The sequence below is a fragment of the Pantherophis guttatus genome, chromosome 6 (assembly GCF_059756535.1).
Source record: "Pantherophis guttatus breed Tessera chromosome 6, ASM5975653v1, whole genome shotgun sequence".
Lineage (NCBI taxonomy): Eukaryota > Metazoa > Chordata > Lepidosauria > Squamata > Colubridae > Pantherophis > Pantherophis guttatus.
The window spans coordinates 52,924,382-52,946,938 of NC_142068.1; the positions used below are offsets into that span (position 1 = coordinate 52,924,382).

A 22,557-nucleotide genomic window follows, 5' to 3' on the forward strand; every position below is an offset into this window, starting at 1 on the left:
TGGTTCCTTAAGGATCAATTTTGGCCACTTCAGGGAACTCTGCCATAGAGGTAAAAGCACTGTAATGCTATATACTCCGTGACATAAGAGTATAGGAAATATTTCTCTTTTCTACACAAGTCAGGATGATCCAGGACAAAAACCGCCTTTATATCCCCTAGCATGCCAACCACAATAGGGACAAACCACAGATGCAGAATTCTACTCCTATATTTTCAAGTGCCATCCATGTTGAGGTAGTTTTGTATTTTGATTCTGATTTTTTAAAAAACTATCGACAGTTGGAGTTTTATTTTATAATTTAAGGCCATGAAATTTAATGAGCTTTTGGAAAAAAAGAAACACCAATCTTCCTTTGTCAGGTGAAAAGGTGTTGCTTAAGTAAGATAGATATTTTGTTCTATTTTGATTGGTACTAGATTAATTGAACTATTTCTCTGAGATCCAAGTATTTATAAATTGACATACCCAATTAGCTTATTTATTAATATAGTTATCTCCCCCCCCTCACACACACAGAAAGAAACACAAAACAACAACCACCCTATTCACCTTTTGAATATAGACTTTTGTTAGGATTTTAAGTAAACATAGTGATTGACGCTAATCAGTTATATGCTTGCAGTTATTTATTTTAAATACTAGAAAGATGAGATATTAATTTTCAGTTTCCTGAGATGTTAAACTACAATAACCATCATCTCCAATAATCTTGGTAATAATGTATGTAACATATATTCCAATTTTATGGATTTTACCAAGTTGTTGCTTAATTTAAAAAAAAATGTTCTGTATGACTTTTTCCATTTCCCACTTATTCAAAATTGTCCTGCATTAATTCATTATTTAAGTCTGGTTGTACTATTCATGTAATATTAAATAGCTAATAATAAATAATGTAATTTATAATAAAATATACCAGGAGAATATAGATATATTCTTATTTTGTGAACTTCAGAACATATGCTTATCTTTGTAATGCTTACTCAAATGTAGTTACATAGAAATACCCACTAAATATCCTTATAAAACAAATGCCCATAATTTTATTTTCCACTTCCAATTTTAAGTACTAATATAGCATCTAAAATAAGATATATCTAAAATAAGTATATGCATACATAATATCATATAAAAATTGCACACCTATTTTTATATTGCTTTACTATTTACTGTTAACATTTTATTATGTGTTAATATATATAATAAAACAGCCACCTTTAATTTTCCATTTGATTTGATATTCTGGCTGAGGGTTAAATTTCTAATGCTTTATTTTTCATAATTTGCTGCAAATTAAGATGTATGCTTTATATTCAAGTGAATGAGCTGTAATTTCATTGTGTTTCATGAACTAAATTGCTACTTATAAGTGTTAAATAAAAAATGTGATTTTTATTAAATGAATTCTTCAATTTAATGATAATTTAATACATCATATTTAAAAAAATGTATTTTGAGTAATGGTACCAAGTTTCATATGCTTTAATAGATATTCTTGTATTGTCTCTTTTATGATATGTGTGTACACACCTGTCCCCATTCATTCATTATTCTGACGATTTACACAGCTTTATCTCCTCTAGGTTCCCTCCACACATGGTCCCTCCACATCATAGTTTACATACAACTGGGATTCCTCATCCAGCAATAGTCACCCCAACAGTCAAACAAGAATCTTCCCAGAATGATGTTGGCTCACTCCATAGTTCGTAAGTTGTTGTTATTGTTGCTTACGTTTACATTGTTTACATTTAAATTTAGTTTCAAATAATTTGTAATTTGTAGCAAGCGATGTTGGAAAGCATTTCTGTATACCATTGGGGTTGACATTGTAGAACATAGGGGGCCGGCTTAGGCTGAGTTTGATCATTGGACCAATTAGCTCAGTGATTTACAGTGATTTTCCAGGGTTTCCAGCATTAGTCTTTTAATATCCTATTGGAAACTGAGAGGGATCAAAGGATCAACCTTTGTCCTGTAAGGTTACGCTCAATCACTGACCTATTATCCATTTGTTTTAAATTTGTTTACATGAGCATTTAGGCTTTAATTAAGATCTCTGTTGACTCCTCAATCAGTGTGTTTTGTTCATAGTGAATGGATGTCAAATTATTTAGACAAAGTAGTTATTTTGCTTGGAGAGTACCTGTGAAAAGCATATTTATGCTTTTATGTGTGAAATTATATATCAGACATGCATATAGTAATTGAGTCAAGATCATAAACTGCAGTTGGAACAGTCTGGAATCTCATTTGTGTAGCTTATGGGGTATACAGCCTTAAATATTCTTTACAGTCTCATGTGTTTAATCCCAATCTATCTTTTGATCCTATCATGATTCAAGTACATTTGCTATAAAATCAGTGTATTTATTTTTCAACTTTAGAATAATCAAATGAACATTTCGTATATTTCCACCAAGCACAATCTTGTGTATAGCATGCTAAACCTTCTGTTTCTTTCCTGTATGGCTGAGGATATTTTTTTTTTTTCAGTTACTGATTCCTGAGACTATCCTATAAAAAAATCTTTCTCTGCTCTGAGCCATTATTGCAGCATATACACCACCCGTTTTGCTAAAATAAATGAAAAGGCAACAATGTAGTGCACCATTCTTGTCTATAGTCTTGTGAAATAATAGTACCATACTATCTTGCAGGAGCCCCATTCATTATGTGTATATTAAATAAGATGATAGATAGATAGATAGATAGATAGATAGATAGATAGATAGATAGACAGACAGACAGACAGACAGACAGACAGACAGACAGACAGACTGACTTCAAGCAGATTTTAACCCTGCACAATGGGATATAAATTGCACTTCTAAAAATTAAATAGAACTATTTCCTGCATTTTATAAAATGTCCCATTTTTATACCTTGTTGAATGAATCTCATTGTAAGAATTTTTTAAAAAAACCTCTAGTTGTTGCTATGGTTTTATTTGAGAAGAGGTTAAAATATAGAATATATAATGTCATACAAGTTCTGTTTATATTTTTTATTATTTGTTTTCAACTGTCTAGAAAACATCAGGACTCCAAAAAAGAAGAGGAGAAAAAGAAACCACACATAAAGAAACCTCTTAATGCATTTATGTTGTACATGAAGGAAATGAGAGCGAAAGTTGTAGCAGAATGCACGCTGAAAGAGAGTGCTGCCATCAATCAGATTCTTGGTCGAAGGGTAGGTAACTAGTCAGGGTATGTATACACACCTTGAAAGATGAAACAAGCAAGATGGCTAAAATGAAAAGACACAATCCATAAACATACTTCAGGAGAGATTATACCTATCCCATGGAATGTGTAGCCTTTTTCTGACTTTGTTGCTCTAACATGATGGGCTTTTGGCATTTCCTTATGCTTTAGGGTTACATATAGTTGATTATTATATCTATATGTAGTTACACTTCTACAGGATAACTAATTGCTATCTAATGTCAATAGATGTGTTTCCCTGTTTCCCTTGATTTTTAGGTTTGATTGTAATCACTGCTTTCTCATCTTCATTTGCCAGCCAAATCTGGTGCCTCCGTTCTCAAAAATATTTGGTGTGCTTTTTTATTTCTCTTGATTTTTAAAAGTACTCTAGTGGATGGATTCAATTTCTGATCCATATTTGCAGTCTCTTGGAACAGGAACATCCCATCCACAAAGTTTCAGACATCAATGCTGGAATCTCTAAATGCAAGAACCCTAAATATCTGATAAGTAGATGTTTAAGAACCACCATTTAGCAACAGAACTAATAACAATGTAGAATTACTATTACTAGGTACTACTACTTCTACTATTATTTTTGTGACATTTAGCAAGCTATGATCCCCAGCGACTTCAAGACAAAACCACACAATCTTATTGGCAGTGTTTTAGGAACTGGCCATGCCTTCCTTCTAGGGGTGACTGACTGACTGACTGACTGGTAAAAAGTTATGTTTTTACCTTGTTGAAGGTTAAACACTTTACTGTGCAGGCAAACCATACATCATTGTATGGTTAGGGTTAGGGTTAGGGTTAGTTAGTATGATATAAAGGCTACAAAATAATTTTGTCTCACTCAAAATATAGCTTAATACAAACCTAACCATCCTTGAGGTATTACACCTTTCATTTTTCCTAAATGGCGATTAATTGAATCTTGACTGAAGTAATAATGAAGTAGACTTTTTATCAACAACAATGTATCTATTGATATCTATTTATATGTTCTGTTGATATCTATTGATATCTATTGATATGTTATGTAGCTTTCTAAGAAGTACTGAATACTCTTTCGATTGTGGCTTTGCTCTCTTTTTCTTTACAGTGGCATGCACTATCTAGAGAAGAACAAGCAAAATATTATGAATTAGCCAGAAAGGAGCGACAACTTCACATGCAGCTTTACCCCGGCTGGTCCGCACGGGATAACTATGTAGGTGGCTATGTAGGTAGAATTCTTTTCAGTAGTAGAGATTGTAGACAAGTACTGCTGTAATCTGCTGAAGTACGCCCACACACGAAAGACAAGGACTACCAATCCGGTAATTATAGCGGATGTTTCCGTTCTGTCACCAACTCAATTGGATACAATTGGCACCCATTCAATAGAGGTGTGTCAGTAAAGTTTTGGTGAGAACAAATTTCTTGCAGAATTTATATTCTATTAGAACTTCAATTTTTTAATACTTTACCAAAATGATAGTAACAATAATAATACAGTTCTCTTTCTATTCTCACCTTCATCTCTTTCTCCAACCCCCAAAATTGAGTGCCTTGTTGCATACCTGTGTGAGAGTATGGTGGAAAGTGGAAGAATGGCTTACCCTAGCTTCAGAGAAGGCAAAGATTTGTTGGAAGTCTTGCTCTCAAGTGGGGCTAAATAAATTATTCCACCCTCTACTGTTTTATATTTTACTTCATTGTACAATTGTCTGTCATGATCACAGTTCGTTTAAAATGATATTTGGTTACTACTTACCTTTCACTGGCTTTTGTTATTTAGCCCCTTTCTTATCTAAGTTTCCCTTTGAAAGGAATTTTTCTTTGAATTGGGAGCCTGGTTAAAGAGTGCATCATACATAATACTGACTATGTGTTAACTTTGCTGATACATTGTAAATGAACATTTTATTCTCTAGTATTCATTTAAGCTTGGCTGAAATGGCTGGATGTGTATTTTGATGTAGAGGGAGGATTTGAAGATTGGATCCATCAGTCTGTATTCATGATTGTTTATTTCCATATATTTGTGACTGAAATATGAATTTATTTCATAATGTGCAATAGGAATCTCCCAGTGAAGGTATTGCATCAGTGTGGACCATTTCCAATATGAACCAATAACTTAATAAAACCAAACCAAACCAATCGCGCAACTTAAACACTCCAAAAAGTGTTAATATAAATTTTAAACAGAGGCCAAGTATTTTCACTAGGAATTGGTAGAATATAAGTCAAAAATTGAAAAAAACATGTTCATTCTGTTTATATAAAACTCTCTCCTATTTTTTATCACCAAAAAATGGCTGAACTGCATGGTAGGTTTGCATCTGTATTGGGCAGTTATAAAACAATTAAAATAAAATGAATACATTGCCTTGTAAAGGCAGTAAAAATAAAATGATAATCTGCCTAAATTCTGAAACCAAAGAAATGAAAATGGGGGGTAAACATCCTATCGATCCATCATATCTGACCTGATTAAATAAAGAACTTTACACATTTTCTGCAGGTTGATGTAGAGTCTGATATCCTGTTTAAGCAACTGAGTTTTCAGAAAGATATAATTCAGATTGTTCACACATTACACTGGCCCATTCTGCAAAATCAAATTCACTCATTCTTATTTCAGTAATTTAACAATATTTCTTAAATTCATTTTTATAAATCTGTTTGAGTCTGTGTTTGTACTTAGGTTATTTTAACAAGTTTCTACATAGAAACACATAGATTACCTATTTATATATTTATGTAAACATTTACATGGCCACCCAATCATATCAAGCATATCATCAAGCAACGTACAAGGAGTTCTGTTTCTGAGACTAGCATAGATAAAGGTTTTGTTTTAAACACTAGCAATCCATATATGGTATCAAAATGTTCACATTATTCTTTCCAAATCCATGCCTGTCCCATTTATTAAAGTTTATTCCTATTAGCTCTAGCTTTTTTCCTGCTTCTAAGCAGATAGCAGTGCTCATGACCTTCTTTGAGATAATTTCCTTTGCAACCCAAGGGTATATTAATTCCAAGTTCAAAATTGTTTCTAGGAGTTAACTGAAATTCCTTCTGCTACTGTACAGTCTGATTTCAGAAGGCCATGCTGCAAGGCTTGAAACATATTCTCCTCCTACTTCCCTATGATATTGACATATGAGCATGTTCACTGTCATAAGCATTTGGATCTTTATAGTTGTCCTTAGTGCTGTGTAATGGGGTGAGCTCCCATTACTTGTCTCAGCTTCTGCCAACCTAGCAGTTTGAAAGCATGTAAAAAATGCAAGTAGAAAAATAGGGACCACCTTTGGTGAGAAGGAAACAGTGTTCCGTGCGCCTTTGGCATTTAGGCATGCCGGCCACATGACCACGGAGACATCTTCAGACAGCACTGGCTCTTCGGCTTTGAAACGGAGATGAGCACCGCCCCCTAGAGTTGAACAACTAGCACATATGTGCGAGGGGAACCTTTACCTTTACCTTTAGTTGTTCTTCATGTGGAACCACTGAAAATATCTTTCTATCTGAAGCTCAAAAGGATAGGCAAAGAAAGCTGAGGCATTTCCCAGTAGCTTCAAATTCTATGTCCATCTGACATTCAAGGGGAACTTTCCTACATGTTAGGGATAGGACAACTATGAGATATGTTGGGGTTTTATCTTTTTGCAATGTTAGTTGGAATTTATTGACTTCCACAGGCTATATTTGGCTAGCACCTTTCCTATGTATATAGAAAGATAATAAATGTACGATGGGTCCTCTTTGTAGTAAATAAATGGACAACTACATCCCATTCCCCTTCTATTTATACGTTGCACACAGAATGACATTGGGATTTGAAGCCCTGAAAGGTTTTTATTATTCACTTTTTTATAAATCTAAGCAAAATTATATTTTAGGAACCAAATGTTTCAATAGTCAGCTTTGAGCCACTAACTTTTGCCATCTGAAATAAGAATTATATGAACACTAGAAAAGGTATCATTGGTTTGTTTTCCAAAAAAAATCTCAATTTTAGTTCAGTTAGAAGAGATCTTAAACTACCAATATATGTATACCATTAGCTATTTTTATTTCCCTAATGAAATGCATAATATTCAGTGAAATTCACAGTGAGAACAATACAATGTACCTGAAGACTCATACAATATAAGGACATTTTTATATTCCAAATAACAGTAAGATGCTTAAAATCAATGGAACAGCATAGCAGACATGTTATACAATGATCAGTGTTTAGGCATTTCAATTCATATTTGTTAAAGAAATAATGAATTCAAGGTAAAGTACTATTAAAATTATTGCTTGGTATTTGTAAAGAAATTTGTAAAGAAATAAAATTTGCTGTGAAGAAATATGAATAAAGTGACAGAAGATAAAAATTTATAAAATGAATGCCAGTATTTGTTTCTGGTTTCCTGTTTTAAAAGGACACAAGAAACTAGAAAAAAGAAATATAAAATGATCAAAGAAACAGTCTTTGCAAAAATAGCTTTCAGAGGTTATGATTTTATGTTAAGAAATATAACAAAAGGATTAATAAGAAAGGAATTTATAAAATTATGACAATAATGGAAGAAGAAAGAAAAATTTTGTTTTCTACTAGTTTAAACAGTTGCACCTTAATTTAGCAGTAATCAATTTAATGGGTTTTAAATTAATTGGACAAAAAATGAGTTCATACTTCACCATTATTTAGCAGACAATCACTCAGGTTTAATGGATAAATCTAAAATTTGTCTGGACAATTTACATATATTGTAATTATGCAAACTATGAACATTTCAAATTTAATGGACATTTGTGTTTAGCACAAATATCCTTTCTGTCAAACAGGCCATTAAATAGAGGATATATTATACAGGTAGTCCTTAACTTACAACCATACTTGAACTTAAAACTTTTCTTGCTAAATGAGACAGTTTTTCAGTGAGCTTTGTCCCATTTTACAACCTTTCTTGCTCCAGTTGTTAAGTGAATCACTACAATTATTAAATTAGTAACATGGTTGTTAAGTGAATCTGGCTTTCCAAATGACATTGCTTGTCAGAAAGTTACAAAAGCTAATCTCATGACTCCAGGAGATTGCAACCATCATATATATATATGAGTCAGTTGCCAGGCATCTGAATTTTGTTCATGTCACCATAGGGATGCTGCACTGGATATAAGTGTGAAAAATGATGATATGTCACTTTTTTCAATGATGTAACTTTGAATGGTCACTAAATAAACTGTTTCAAGTTGTGGACTACCTATATTGTTTTTTAAAGTTGATCAATATTTTCGATAACACATATAATGGCTGCCATAAACCTCTGAACATTGGAAAGCAAGAGCACAATAATTGAAAATCCACCCCTTGTGATTATGAATTTTGAACAGAAAAAATAGAAAATAGAGATTTATCTAATCACATAAAGCAGTTCTTTTAAGTTACATATTTCTTATGTCTCCAATATATAGTGTAGAAATATATCTTTATTTTTAATATTCCATGAGTTCTCGATGTAATATATTCAATACCAATTAATATACTATAGTATATTTAGTACCAAAGCATATTAATTTAATATAGTGTAATTAAAGTATATTACACTACACACTATAATAATCTTGTTGTTAGTTGCAAAGTTGTGTCTGATCCATTGCGACCCCATGGACAATGTTCCTCCAGGCCTTCCTGCCTCTACCATCCTCTGGAGTCCAAGCTCACTCCTACTGCTTCAGTGATTCCACCAGCCACCTCATTCTCTATCGTTCCCTTCTTCTTTTGCCCTCAATCTTTCCAAGCATTAGGCTCTTCTCCAGTGAGTCCTTCCTTCTCATTAGGTGGCCAAAATATTTGAGTTTCATCTTCAGGATCTGGCCTTCTAAAAAGCAGTCAAGGTTGATCTCCTTTAGGACTGACCAGTTTGATCGCTTTGCAGTCCAAGGGACTCGCAGGACTCTTCTCCAGCATCATAGTTCAAAGGGCTCAATTCTTTGGCGCTCAGTCTTTCTTACGGTCAAACTTTCACAGCCATACATTGCAACTGGAAAAACCATAGTCTTGACTATACGCATTTTTTTTGGCAGGGTGATGTCTCTGCTTAGATATGTCTAAATACTAAATAAGAAAAATATAGTTTATATAATTTTTGATGAATTTACAGCTGCAAATAAAAAAATTGTTCATTAAATGACATCTTCACATTCCTACCATGTTTTCCTATCTTTGGAGGGAAATGTCCACAGCATTCGTCCTCCTATTGGCATGAGAGAAGTTGAAATGGTGGGACATTTATATTAATACTCTCCTCATTATGGAGACTGCCATTTCATATACTATATGCTGTGCCTATTTTAATAAAAATATCAAAATTGGATGATCATTTCAGAACCCTCTCAGATTAGAATGTAGCTGTTTTGATATCATGACCAAATCTTGTGCAACTGCTATTACAGAGTGAAGGCATTTGGCCAAATTGAATTTTATTGCTGTTACTTTGCTATTTTTTATTTAAACTCGATGTATATGATCCAGTGTATTGTAGCATTTAGTGTATTTTATAGTTGCCAGTCAAAAACAATTTTGCCAGTCAGTCCAATTTTATTCATTAGGCATTACTGATTAAGAATTGCAACAAAATGTGGCAGACTGCAAGTATGCTGCCTGCTTTTGTTATTCTATTTACTTGATTTGTTATTTGTCCCTCTTTCATACCAACTCATACGGGTCCTGACTTCTATTTTTGACCTTCCTTTCTCTAGTATTTTCATCCCTAAATACTGTATGTCAAGAAAATTGTTCATTACTTACTTACAGTGTCTTATTAGGGGCTCTAATTTTTCTTTTCAATAGGCTCTTTTATTATATGGTGATTAATGAAGGAAGTCATTTCAGTAAGAAATATATTTCCATGATTTCTCCTCTAGAGGGATTTATTTTGTTATATCTCACTGCTGTCCTATTCTTCCAAACTAGTAAATGATATATTATGCATCAATAAAATTTGTTATGACATCTAGTCTTGTTTTAGAGACAGTGTCCTGTTCTTGTATTTTATATTCTAAAGCACTTAACTATTTCTTTAGTAATTGATGTAAAATTTAGCTTGCTACCAATACAACTGATTTTTAGCGCAGGAACCTCTGAGATATTAGACTCCAGGGATGAAAAGATATCCCAGTTCCACCCCACAAATCACCCCATGAAAAGTATAAATGAAACTGGACCTTTCTACAGTCAGTCCTTATTCAGTTGTTAGAGTATTCCCAGTAGTGCATTAAATTTTAACAAAACAAGGAGCCAAATACACAGTCTTCCCTCTGTCACCAAAAATCCTCCTGAACAAGACTTTGTCTGTTACATCCAAAACAGCAGGGTTGCAGTTTACCATCTGAATGAGGAAAGAGAAGCAAGTTCAAAGGCCTTGTGCCTGGATACCTGTAGGAGCTGTATCTTCAAAAGGAACATTCACATCTCCTGCTCTTGCTGGTACATTCCAGGTAGCATAAACATCATAGTGGACATGCCGAGTAGAAACCCGAAATGAATTGTTGAAGTGGCAACTACACCAGAGCTATTGAAAAGAAGACATGACAGATATAGGAAAAACCCCTGTCAACCATTATCATAATTTCTTATGTTTATAGCTGTATTTTCATTAAACTCACTCTGACAGTATGATGCCCATTCACAATCGATGGAATATTTGAGTCCTTGTAAATTTCCATTATTATTTTGTTTTTGAAGCAAAGGTTTAATGGACCATGTTGTGTCTAGTTTAGGCCAATTAAAGATTAAACTTAATAGATTGTATTTATTTACTGCTTAGAGAAAAAAAGTTTATTTATTACCAAAGATATAAAACGTTCCTTTTCATACACAATGAAAGTTTTTGAGGTCATTTTATAAAGAATACCAATTTCCTTGAAGTTCTACAGCAAAATATAATTTACTATACGGAGCATTTCCATCCTTTTGTATGTAATTTATAATGTTTTGGAAAATGTCCCATACTTAGCACCATTTTGAAATTCATTCTTATTCATGATACTTTACAAACATTTTTAGTGTAGATATAGTGAGTTTCACTTGGTTCATATTATTTATGAGAACTTTCCAAATTCTAAATTCTCTGCAAATGAGGTTGGAAAGAAGAGTTGAATGTGGAAGAACATGATAATCCTTATGTATGTTTAATTCTTAAAGTTGTCAATTAAAGCCCAGTTTATTTAACCATGCTGATTTAGAATATAATTATGCAGGATGGAAAGAGCTTGAAATTTTAAGGATCAAACTAAATGCTAACACTACTACTTGTTTACACATTGTAGTTTTCTAAACAGTTATAATGAGAAATGGTCTACTGTATGTTTAATATGCTTCACTGCTTTGTTTTTTAATTATTTTTGCAAGACCAGCTTGAACTTACATGATTTAGATTGTGCATTTGTGTGTCACAACTGTTTCATCAATCCTTATCCATTACCTTTTTTTTCTTAGACTATATCAGTCATTGTGTTAAGCTATCAATTTTGGATTTGGTTGTATTATCCATATTAATGGAATGGAATGTTCAAAAGAAAGAGTATAATTTAAATTATTATTATACCATTTAACTGTGTGTGTTTTTAGTGGTTTACAGCATTGTTGTAAGAATTGCAAAATAGTCCTATTCCCTCATCTCCTTTTGTAAGATGCTTTTTTAACAATCTTTTCGTGTATTTATGTTTCATTCAGGGAAAGAAGAAGAAGAGGAAAAGGGACAAGCAGCCAGGAGAAACCAATGGTAAGTAAAACTAGTATTTCTTCCTTATAGATACAAGGAAAGCCATAATTTCCTAATTAGAAAGTTAGAAAGTTTGTAGCCTTATTTCTTAGAAGTCCATTAGTCCACCCAGCTTTTCCTGCTGGGTTTTAAATACCACTAAAATTGGTTTCATACTGCTTGCCTTTTAAAACATGTAGCCAAATAAGTGCATGGATAGTCCTACAATAGTAGTCTCATTTTTCTTTAAAGCCACTCACCATAGCGCCATAGTTTGTTAATGCATATGGCATTTTTATCTAAGATATTTGCTGTGTCTGGGTGTATCTGTGTGTGTGTGTGTGTGCATCTGTGAGTTTGACATTAATTTGAGCTGTACCTGTGTGGTCTGATGCATGCCTTTACAATACAGCCATTGTTTTTTTAAAAAATTAAGGAGGTTTGCCATTTTTTCTAGAAAATTAGAAATACTGCATAGGCAATCTCATAGTCAATTTTGGAAAAACCCTGATTAATTTTTTCCTTTGAAGCCTTTGTATAATTTGTTCTTTTTTTTCAGAACACAGCGAATGTTTCCTAAATCCTTGCCTTTCACTTCCTCCGATTACAGGTGCTAATGTCATTTTCAGCCATTTAAAAGTAGTAGCGTAAATTGCTTTACATATTTTTTTCCTCCTGCCATTTTAGATTTTATTAACATTTAAACACTGACATAACAATAATCATTCACACATCTGTAGCATACATGTATATTTATAATGTGCTATGATTGATAGTTTTGTTTGTTTCTGATTTGTTATTCATTACAATGGCAATTAAACAGTAATGCAGTAAGAGTAACTCAGTTGTACTAACTGTGCAAATTGAATATGCAGTATTTCTTTAAAGAGACTGGTCTAAACTGAAAAACCCTTAATAACGAACCTCCTTAATCTAATGGCATTTCACACGGCACCCACTAAGTCTTCCCATGCCAGCATGCAACCACAATATTTTTTTAAAAAATATTTTATTTTCCATTTCTACTCCAACATATTCATGGCTATTCTCTGCTTTACTTGCATACTGCTTGCTTCCATGCTTCTGATCATTTTTATTTCTGGCTGAAACTAACATATCCATTTTGCTATCTGCTTATTCTGAACCATTTTTAAAAAGAATAAAAGAACAATAAATGGAATGTTTACTTCAAAGCTGCATTATCCCCCCACCCACCTCCTCCAAAAGAAACTTTTCTTTTATTCCATTTTGTTTCAGTTTAAAGAAGAAAGCATGTTGTAGATCTTCATATTGAACTGCTCCTCCCTATGCTTTTTTTTTTTTTTTTGGTGTTTAATACCTTCCCCAACTGTGCAGTCCATCAAGCTTTGTTCTCATATAGCTCCTTTTGCATCTGGAGCTAATGAAGGAACAGTTGATGGCTGCCTTTTCAGTGCCTCTTAACTGGTTAAAGTTTATTTTTTTTATGGACAGTCCTTTCCAGGGATACTGCAGCTTTAATTGCAACAGCTAATCTCATTAGTGTGATAAATGCGATAATCACTATTTTTTTTTAAAAAAAGAAAGAAATGAACAATCAAACGTTTATATTATACAGTTAATAATGAGGTCATTGATTTTATTTCCTTCTTATTTTTATTTTTATTTCTTGTTTTTTTCTTCTTTTTTTTTCTTATCTTCTCTCTTTCTTTCTTTTTCTCTTTTTCTCTCTCTTTCTGCTCGCTTCTTTCTTGACCTCATTCAGACCTGAGCGCTCCTAAGAAATGCCGAGCGCGCTTTGGCCTTGATCAACAGAATAACTGGTGCGGTCCCTGCAGGTGTGTATAGTCTCCCCCCCTTCAACTTGCAATGGCTGGTTTTGCAGCTGGTTTATTTGGTACTTTCCTTGCCCTTCCCTTTTCTCCTGCTTCGTTGCTTTGTAGCTCTGTGTTGTGATCTAGAACACACAAGGGAGTGGAATGCTGCTGTGAATGATCCTCTCTTTCTGTTTAAAGGATTTTGCTCTCCTTCACCCATTTTGTTTTCTTCCCAGTCCTTGTCACTGCTGCTAGTTGAAAAAAAATTCCCATTGTAAGACAGCGTCAGCCTAGACTTGCACACACAATTCCATCATTCTCTCTGGAAAGTTGCATACATTGTTAGAAAACATTGCCAAACATCCTTTGATATCACAGTGCAGCAGTTCAGCAGAGAAGACACAGGGCTAAGTCAAGGAATGCACAGCAGGTGTAGGCATTGTAGGTGTGTGTCACCTTGCAGAGATCCTCTTTCTTTCATGCCCTTTGGTCTGAGAGATTGGCAGTGAACGGAGTGAAATGTTAGCTGTAGCTGAGATTTCGCATCCAACTGAGCTCTATCCACCATTGTGTTGTTGTTGTTGTTTTTTATGTTTACCTTGTGCTAACAGATGCAAATACTCCCAAGAAGTGTCGGGCATTGTTCGGGCTTGACCGACAGACTTTATGGTGCAAACCGTGCAGGTATATAACCCATTAGGCCTTTTGGGAAGTAAATGAACTTTGTCATCTTAGTGTTACATATGTGATTTATTTTTAACCCTTTCCTCTTCCTGCTCTCTTCCTTGCTTCTGTGAGATCAGATTGCTAATAAATTTTGATCTTCGACATTCTTTGCTGATTCAATACAAATTGAATTTTCTTCCTTGAACAATGATATCTCTTTTGGTACCTGAACTGGACTGGTTATGCACACGTGCTCATCTGTGGAGAAGTAACTTACATTTTTTTTATCCATGCAAGAAACTTCAGTATTTCTTGTGTTAAGTAAACATTAACCTAAGGATCTCTGTGTATGTCTAGAATTTCCAAAGGATATTAAAAGGCTTTATCATCTGCAACAAGATATATTCAGATCTGAGCAAAGAAGATGCAAATTGGGATTTTACAACTCACAATGTTGAATCATTCAAATGATTGGCTTTTTACTAATGGAACTATTTTATGCCTTCTTCTCCAATGCTCTGCACTCCTTTTGGCATGTCATTTATGCAATAGAATGGGGGCACAACTATGGGAAAGGAATTCATCACTCGATCTAATGCTCATCTTATTACTAAAATGTATAGTTGGCACACACAGGAGTCACCTAGAAGAAATATTTATACTAGTTCATTTGTTAATTCAAGTTGAGAATTAAAGGCACGCAAAACAACAATTGAAACAATCTTCTACAGGTTTAAGTTCCCTTGGTAAATTCTGTAGGCACGTGGTGAAGGGAAGCAAACTATCTTTCTTTCTGCATTTTTCCCCTAATATGGTTAAATTTGTTATTTCTCTGTTCTGATCCAAGCAGTCTTTGAATTTGGACTATTATGATGGTAGGTATTTCACTCTGACACACACTCTTTTCTGTATGTAGTGCTTCCCTCTTCACCTTCCCCTCTGATTCACACCCTTATCATATGCTTCATTCCTTTTTTTAGAAAGTAGAGCAGTTATTCATGTTATATGCATGCCAGTTCTATTAGTTTTGTGATGCTGAACTATACACATGGATTTAAAATGATACATATAATTAATAGATAAAGTTCATGCATAGTCTTGGGGGGGGGTTGAATTCCACCTATACCCTGTAATTTTCCATGCATGCTTAAGAACTATGATTTGTGTGAGAGAAGCAATAATAATAGTAAATGCTGTTGTAAAGTCATATATTAAATGCCTAAATTTTATAGCTAAAACTTATGTGACCAAAGGCATCTATTCTTGTATTAATCAAGCACGGTATATTGAGGTAGTGTTCCAAATTTGTACTCAGTAAGACCACATGTTTTGAGCTGAGAAAGACCAACAGTGTTGATTCCACTCGTTTGGCTGTAGCCACAAAAGCAGCAGGAAGAAAAATATCCACTTATTTAATAGAAGATTTTCGCATAGGCATTTCCAATAGACATTACATCTGTGTATTGCCATATTTAATTCTATCCTGGCCTGCAAAAAGGGCATAGATAATAGAATATAATTTCTGATCCAGTGCAAAACCCTTTGGGTGGGCCATATCTTGAGAGAAGAACAGAAAGGGATGGCATTGATTATCAGATGTAATTTCCATCTTACTGTCATTACTCTAAATTACAGTAGCATCTTTCATTAATCATGTATTGTAACTGGAATTTCCAGTTTTAAAATTTCTTGTTATTGATGTGGAATGCTTTTAGTGTACTATCCTTGAGTTGTACACATTAAAAAGGACATGTTTCTTTGAGTAGAACATATTTCATCTGGATGAAAAAACATTGTTCAGACTAAGATTTGGGAGCTATAATGTGTGTAAATTTAGTTTTGTAGATTTTTTAAAAATGGCAATAAATAATGATAGATTACAGCCCTTAAACACAGTGTGGCTTTATTAATACACTGCAAGTTCATTAATGGAGTAGATTTCAAACAGACAAATAATATTGTTAATTTTCAAAAATCAAGTTCAGGTTCATAATCAGTAAGACCAAGCAGCTACTCTCATGTCACTATTTATAGAAAACTTAGTAGTCCACCTCTTTATTGATTTCTTGCACTCAGAAGGAATAGTGGTCTATTCTTCATAATCCCATTTGGCTACAACATTGAAATTAAAGGTTTGTTTGAATTTTATTTTTAATACCACTTCTAGATAAGCAAGTAATTGTAGAATAATAAAGTATCCTCAGTTTTCATTTGGGCTAGGTTTTCTATGTGGGGTGAAATACGATTTATTGAACATTAAATACTTTGTTCAAAGATATATTGATTGCTTAATTGAACATGATTTTAAGATAAATATTTTGTCCACACTCCGGTAATTCATAAATAAAAAAGGAATAGCTACATTATCTATCTGGTAGTGTATATCCAATGAAACACCCTAAGTATGTTTGTGTGTGTTTTTAAATGAAGCAAGTTACTAATACTTGAATATAAGAATAAAATATTGAAGATAATACATGCATTCTGAATAATTAAATACTGAGGTGGCCTGATTGGAATATCCAGTGGTCAAACTTCTTTTTTCCCCTCATAATATTGGTTCAAATAGAATCAACTAGAAAATAAGAAAATACCTATTTTATAATTTGGATGATCATAGCACAGGGTTTTCTAAAGAACAATGTGCATACAATCTAAGCTAACCATTTGTTCTGAAAACATTTATGGGTAGAGAAAGTATAAATATGCTTCAGACAAATAAAATAATAAAAAGAGAAACAGCATCTTTCGTTGAAGACACAGCAGCCTCTAGAATCCTCTCAGAATTCAAGGCTCATTAATCCAATTGTAAATGTATAGTTAATGTATTTCATCTAGGTGTGCAACAGTAATTGCACATGTCCTAAGGCACATTAATACCTGCTGTCTTTGAGTATGTAGAGATAAGTTTGCTCTAATTATACTGGATAAGAGACTGATTTTAATTTGAAGTGATTTTTAGAAACGGCAGCAACCAAACTCATAACATCAGCAAAGAATATGCAATAAAGTTTCTGGATTACACTACATTTTGGATTAATGTTTTATATTTCCTTGGTTGCAATATATTTAAGTTGAACAAGGAAAAATTGGGTGGTAGAGAGTGAAGGAAACTAAATTTTAAGCACTGATCCCAGCCCTACTATATATATGAAATGTTCAATGTAGGAATATGTCAATATCATTGTCATCTCAGGACAAGAACATGTCTACTTTTGTTGCTTTTCCTATTCACTGATCCTTATAGGTTATATCTTTGGCAACCAGGACTGCAAAGAGAGGCATGTGTAAGATTGATGATGGAAGGAAGGGGGCTGTATTTTGAAACCGTACCCATTTACTCATAAACAAGTATACACCTATGCTTTGTGCTGCATGGCCTGCCAGAACTTTCTACCAATAGCATGGGAAATTATCCACGTGGTCCCTATTACATTTACTTGTAGGAACTTCTGTACTACTTGGAAAACTGCTTTGTTCAGGCAAGACTTTGCATGCCAAATGCTAAATGTCTTCATAGAACGAATTCTTCAAATATGAATAGCACTATGTTAGCATAATATTGCACATTTTCCTTGGGTCGGTTTAAAAACACCAAAATGCTGCTTTAAACACTTATTCAGTAGCATTGCCTCCTTTCTGCCCATAGGGACTAATTAAAGAGTAAGGCATAAAGGACATGATATCAGAACATTGAATTACATTAATTTAAGCCTAATATAGTTGTGATTAGGAGATGTTTAGCAAGGTTCTGTTTAGAGCCCACCAAACTCTTCTTTTTGTCTTTTTCTTGCCTTAATACAGCATGATTTGCTATTGCCTGCCATCTCAACCTTTTCTGTTATTTTCTTATCTTTGTTACAACTCTCTTTTAATGGTTTCATTCTTAAATTTTACATGCATGGCTCTCTTAGTTTCTAGCATGGATCAGTACATTAGTGTGATTAAAATTCTCCATTCCCATAACAGTTGAATGTGCTTTGGGCAGAAAATCTAACTATTGAGGGGAAAAAATGTTTAGTTTTCTACTTTCCAAATGTATATGAAAACTCTATGGAACAAATGTTGTGAGATGCTGAGATTTATTTATTTAATGTTTTTTAAACATGGCCTGTTAGCTTCTTTATACTGAATGATCGGTCCATCTGATTCAGTATTGTCTATACACCAATGGTTGTGGTTTTAGAGGAAAGGGAATGTAAAGTAATGAACATGGGTCTTCAGAACGAAAACAAACCTCTAAATCACATATAATTTGTGATCAAAGCTGCAAAGGGCTGCACCCAAACAGACATCACTGCAATGAAAGAAAAGCTGTGAAATGAAAAGCAGTAACAATAAACTGCATATTCCTTTATTGGATTTTATACTAATAACTTTCTGGTAACAGGAACCTGTCTTCTATACAGGTTTTTTCTCAGAATACTGCTTAACTGCAACTTATGGCAGTATCCATTATTCTTTTTACATTTTTTGAAAATATTAGCTAACACTCTCATCATGACAGCAAATATGCAAGTTATTTTCAGTTGGTTAATTTGTTATACCTTCATGAATACATTTAGCAAAGAAAAACCAGTATTTCCTAGGACCGGTTTATATTTGGTCTACAAGCTACATTCATTGTTAGTGTCCTATTTTTGTTCTCCCTATAGACATATCTGCTGAATACGATGCTGCATTGTGCATTGGACAGGTGTCATCTTTATATAAGTTTGAGAAGTGGGGCATGGACTATGGCTTGACATAATAGGGCTGATTTACTCTTTTAAGATGATACTATTGCTTAATGTGTGCACTGCACCAACCGTTTAGACTTTCTTTAAGTTGCTAAAATGAATTCAAATGACATTCCTATAAATCAAAGTAGAAACTGAATCCTCCCCCCCAATCCTTACAAAAAAAAAGAAAAGAAAAATATATATGGTAACTTAAACCCTGCAGGTAATACAACCAGTTATTCTTGTTAACTTGGATGATACTTAACATTAATCTTTCTTTTTCTTCATTCCCCACTTTTATTTTTCCTGTTACTTTCTCTTTTTCTTTTTTGTCTCTTGACACTTTTTTTTTCATTCAACACGGTGTGGTTCTAAACAGAAACATTCAGAAGTGATAGATCTTCAACTACTTTTGATTCATAAGAGGCAGGACTCAATGAAAGAAGATTCCTGAGTTAATATATAATCTAATTATATAAGTAAAAATTTTAATGAAATTTAAAATATTGATTCGGTATCAGTCAGACAGAATCAGCAACATGGTAGTTGTTTAATGGAATAAGAATATACAAAGTACAGAATTAAACGATAAAATGCATTCATTTAATGCAAAAGTAACGTGAAACTTTCTATTAAAACAGGCTAAACAGCAAATTGCTCTAGATAGCAGAAACAGACTTCTGAAATAATGATTGTCCACTAGTAACTAGTACTATGTTGGTAAACCCATTGGATGTGATTAAGGAATCCAGCATCATTCGTTGGTCTTTTTTAAAATTCTTATTCTGATTACAATTCAATAGCATATTTTCTTGTACTTACAGGAGATATATTTTTTTCTGTTTCTAGGAGAAAAAAAAAGTGCGTTCGCTACATACAAGGTGAAGGCAGCTGCGTCAGCCCACCCTCTTCAGATGGAAGCCTACTAGATTCTCCTCCATCTTCTCCTAACATGGTAGCCTCCCCCACAAGAGACTCAAAACCACAGACTGAACAGACCCAGCCTCTCTCGCTTACATTGAAACCTGATCCATTGGCACACCTTTCAATGATGCCACCTCAGACATCCTCCATAATCCTGACTGAAAGCTCTACTGGCAAATCCAATGGTCTGCCTGCTAGTAATTGTCAGAATGGGGCGCTGGACCATCAGTCAGCCACTCTACAGCAATCAGCACCGGCCTCTTCGTTAGCTCAACCATCAACATCCTCTTTGCATTCCCATAATTCTTTGTCTGGGACACAACCTCAGCCCCTGTCACTTGTAACTAAGTCTTTAGAATAGCTTTAGCTTCTGAGTGTTCTTTTTATTTTCATTTTTGTGTCAGGATATTTTTTTTTCTCTCATTTGTATTTTTTTTTTTAAAAAAATGGTGCCATATGGCTGGCTACATTAGTTAATGTCAATCAAGTTCATTGGTCAATATTTGACCCATTGTTATTTCATTTCTTTTTCTTTTTAAATATGTAGATGGAAAAGAAAGCCTCATGATTCTGCCAAAATTTTTATCAACAGCTGTTTAAAGTCTTTGTAGCGTTTAAAATATTATATATATATATATACATATAAATATATATATACATAACTGTTATGTAGTTCCAATAGTTTAATTTCAAAGAACTGATTTTAAAAATGAAAAAAAGAAGCAATTTTGAAGCAGCCTTTGTTGAAGGCATTGGTTCTTTATTATTTGTATTAAATACGAGCTTGCGAACCAATCATTTTACATCTGGTTTTTAAAAAATTTTTAAAGGCACAACGAATGCAGTGCCACTAATTTTTTCCCATTTTTTTCTTTGTGCGATACAACTTTTTCTTGTGACGTTACTTGTTATTGTTTAAATGTACAGAAACAAAGGTTAAAATGTGTTAATATGCATTGTTCCATGGTGTTGTCCTTTTTGGGGGAGGGAATGCTACTCAATTAAAAAGTATCACAACGCTATTGGACCAGTAGTATTTATTGCTTTAGAAATTGCTTGTTGTTACCTGTATGTTGTCCATTTTTTTAAATGTTTTCCTTTTCCCCCTTCAGATGTTTTGTAAAGTTTTTTTCCCTTTTAGTGTACACACCATATATATAAAAACAACTCATTTGTACAAGGTTTTTAAGTTTATGTATAAATGTTATATATATTTTTGTTTATTACTTTTTGTTTTATTTACTTCAATTCTTTATTTTGTTTTCTATCACGCAGTTGCCACCAAATGGACATTTGCAGATGGATCAATAGTATGTATGTGTGTGTATATAAAGCTTATATATAAGCTTTAAAGCCATTACATGAAATAAGACTTGAAAATTTAGCACAGAACTTTTTTGTGATGCTGTTGGAAATGCAGCAGTGTCTCCTTTTGGAATACAAATAAATTTCCCTGCCACTTGTAGGCTGTGAGCAAAACTTTATGTGCCAAAATTCTCAGTGATTTTTGTCTTTCCACAACAACTTTTTTACACTGTATTTTTTTCTTCATCCTGTTTTGCTGTGATGTTACATAGGTAGATATGTATGTAGTTTTTAATGTCACCTATTACAGATGTGTTTGGTAGCAGATTGTCCAGAAAGCATTTAAAAATGAAGAGGTATAAACCCTAAAGGGCCAAATTCTGTATATTAGACTGTTCATAAAAGGAAAAACCAGACTGCCACTTCTATGTACGCTTAACTACATACAGGTAGGTAGCAAAGTTTTTAAAAAAATCCTAGGCATGTTGATGTTGCAAAAAAAACTTTTTTTTAAAGATAAAATGCTGTATAAAGCTGAAAAAAATGTTCATCTGTTCATCCAGTGCCATTGTAGTTGACATGAAGCTATTGTAAAACTGTCTCCAGTTTTCTTCTCTGGTTTATTAAAGATGCTAACTATGACATATTTTTTTGGCGGGGGGAGGGTCCTTTGAATGTTTTCTAACAGTTGTGATGTTACTGTTCCGTTTTATTGCTCTTATTCCAATTTTTCATTTTAATGGTTTGGAAGCCATTTTTGTAATGAATAAATGTCCATGCTGTACAGTATCTGTAGCATGCAGTTCTGGATTAATAAAAGCAACTTAGTATGTGCAGATGAAAAGTTTCAGCTCATTTACCATAGGCTTCCTTTAATCCTTGGTCTACATCACAGCAAAAAAGTCTTTCAACCATGTACTTTTTGCCTCCATTTTATACAACAGCTACATAATCTGTGTGTGTATAGTTTGTGGAATAAATTGCCAACAACCATGGTAAGGATAGTTATTAAATATTTATTAATTGCCTAATCTGAATGCTGTGTAGAAAGTTTTCTATTCAGTACAATATGCAATAGACTCGGGACCAATAAGAGACAGGACAGTTGCTAGGAATTGCCCAAATTCACAGTATGTACTAAATTTGAACCTCATAATCTAATAATTTTAGACAATCC

The 22,557-nt window shown here is 33.5% G+C and overlaps 1 protein-coding gene across 20 annotated transcripts in view; it reads left to right on the forward strand.

Annotated features, from left to right (window-relative positions):
- Positions 1-22,224, forward strand: part of TCF7L2 (transcription factor 7 like 2) — a 212,974-nt gene extending 190,750 nt beyond the window's left edge. For 2 of the 20 annotated variants that reach the window (XM_034440122.3, XM_034440137.3), the window contains 7 exons: positions 1,572-1,712; positions 3,036-3,195; positions 4,318-4,437; positions 11,941-11,989; positions 12,528-12,578; positions 13,713-13,785; positions 20,001-22,224. In XM_034440122.3, the coding sequence (XP_034296013.1) occupies positions 1,572-1,712; positions 3,036-3,195; positions 4,318-4,437; positions 11,941-11,989; positions 12,528-12,578; positions 13,713-13,785; positions 20,001-20,436 (1,030 nt within the window). In that variant the 3' untranslated portion in view covers positions 20,437-22,224. Of the gene's footprint in view, positions 1-1,571; positions 1,713-3,035; positions 3,196-4,317; positions 4,438-11,940; positions 11,990-12,527; positions 12,579-13,712; positions 13,786-14,375; positions 14,449-20,000 lie in introns of those variants that run through there. The other 18 variants (XM_034440126.2, XM_087872906.1, XM_034440127.2 and 15 more) reach the window with 16 other exon arrangements.
- Positions 22,225-22,557: the final 333 nt, after the last annotated feature.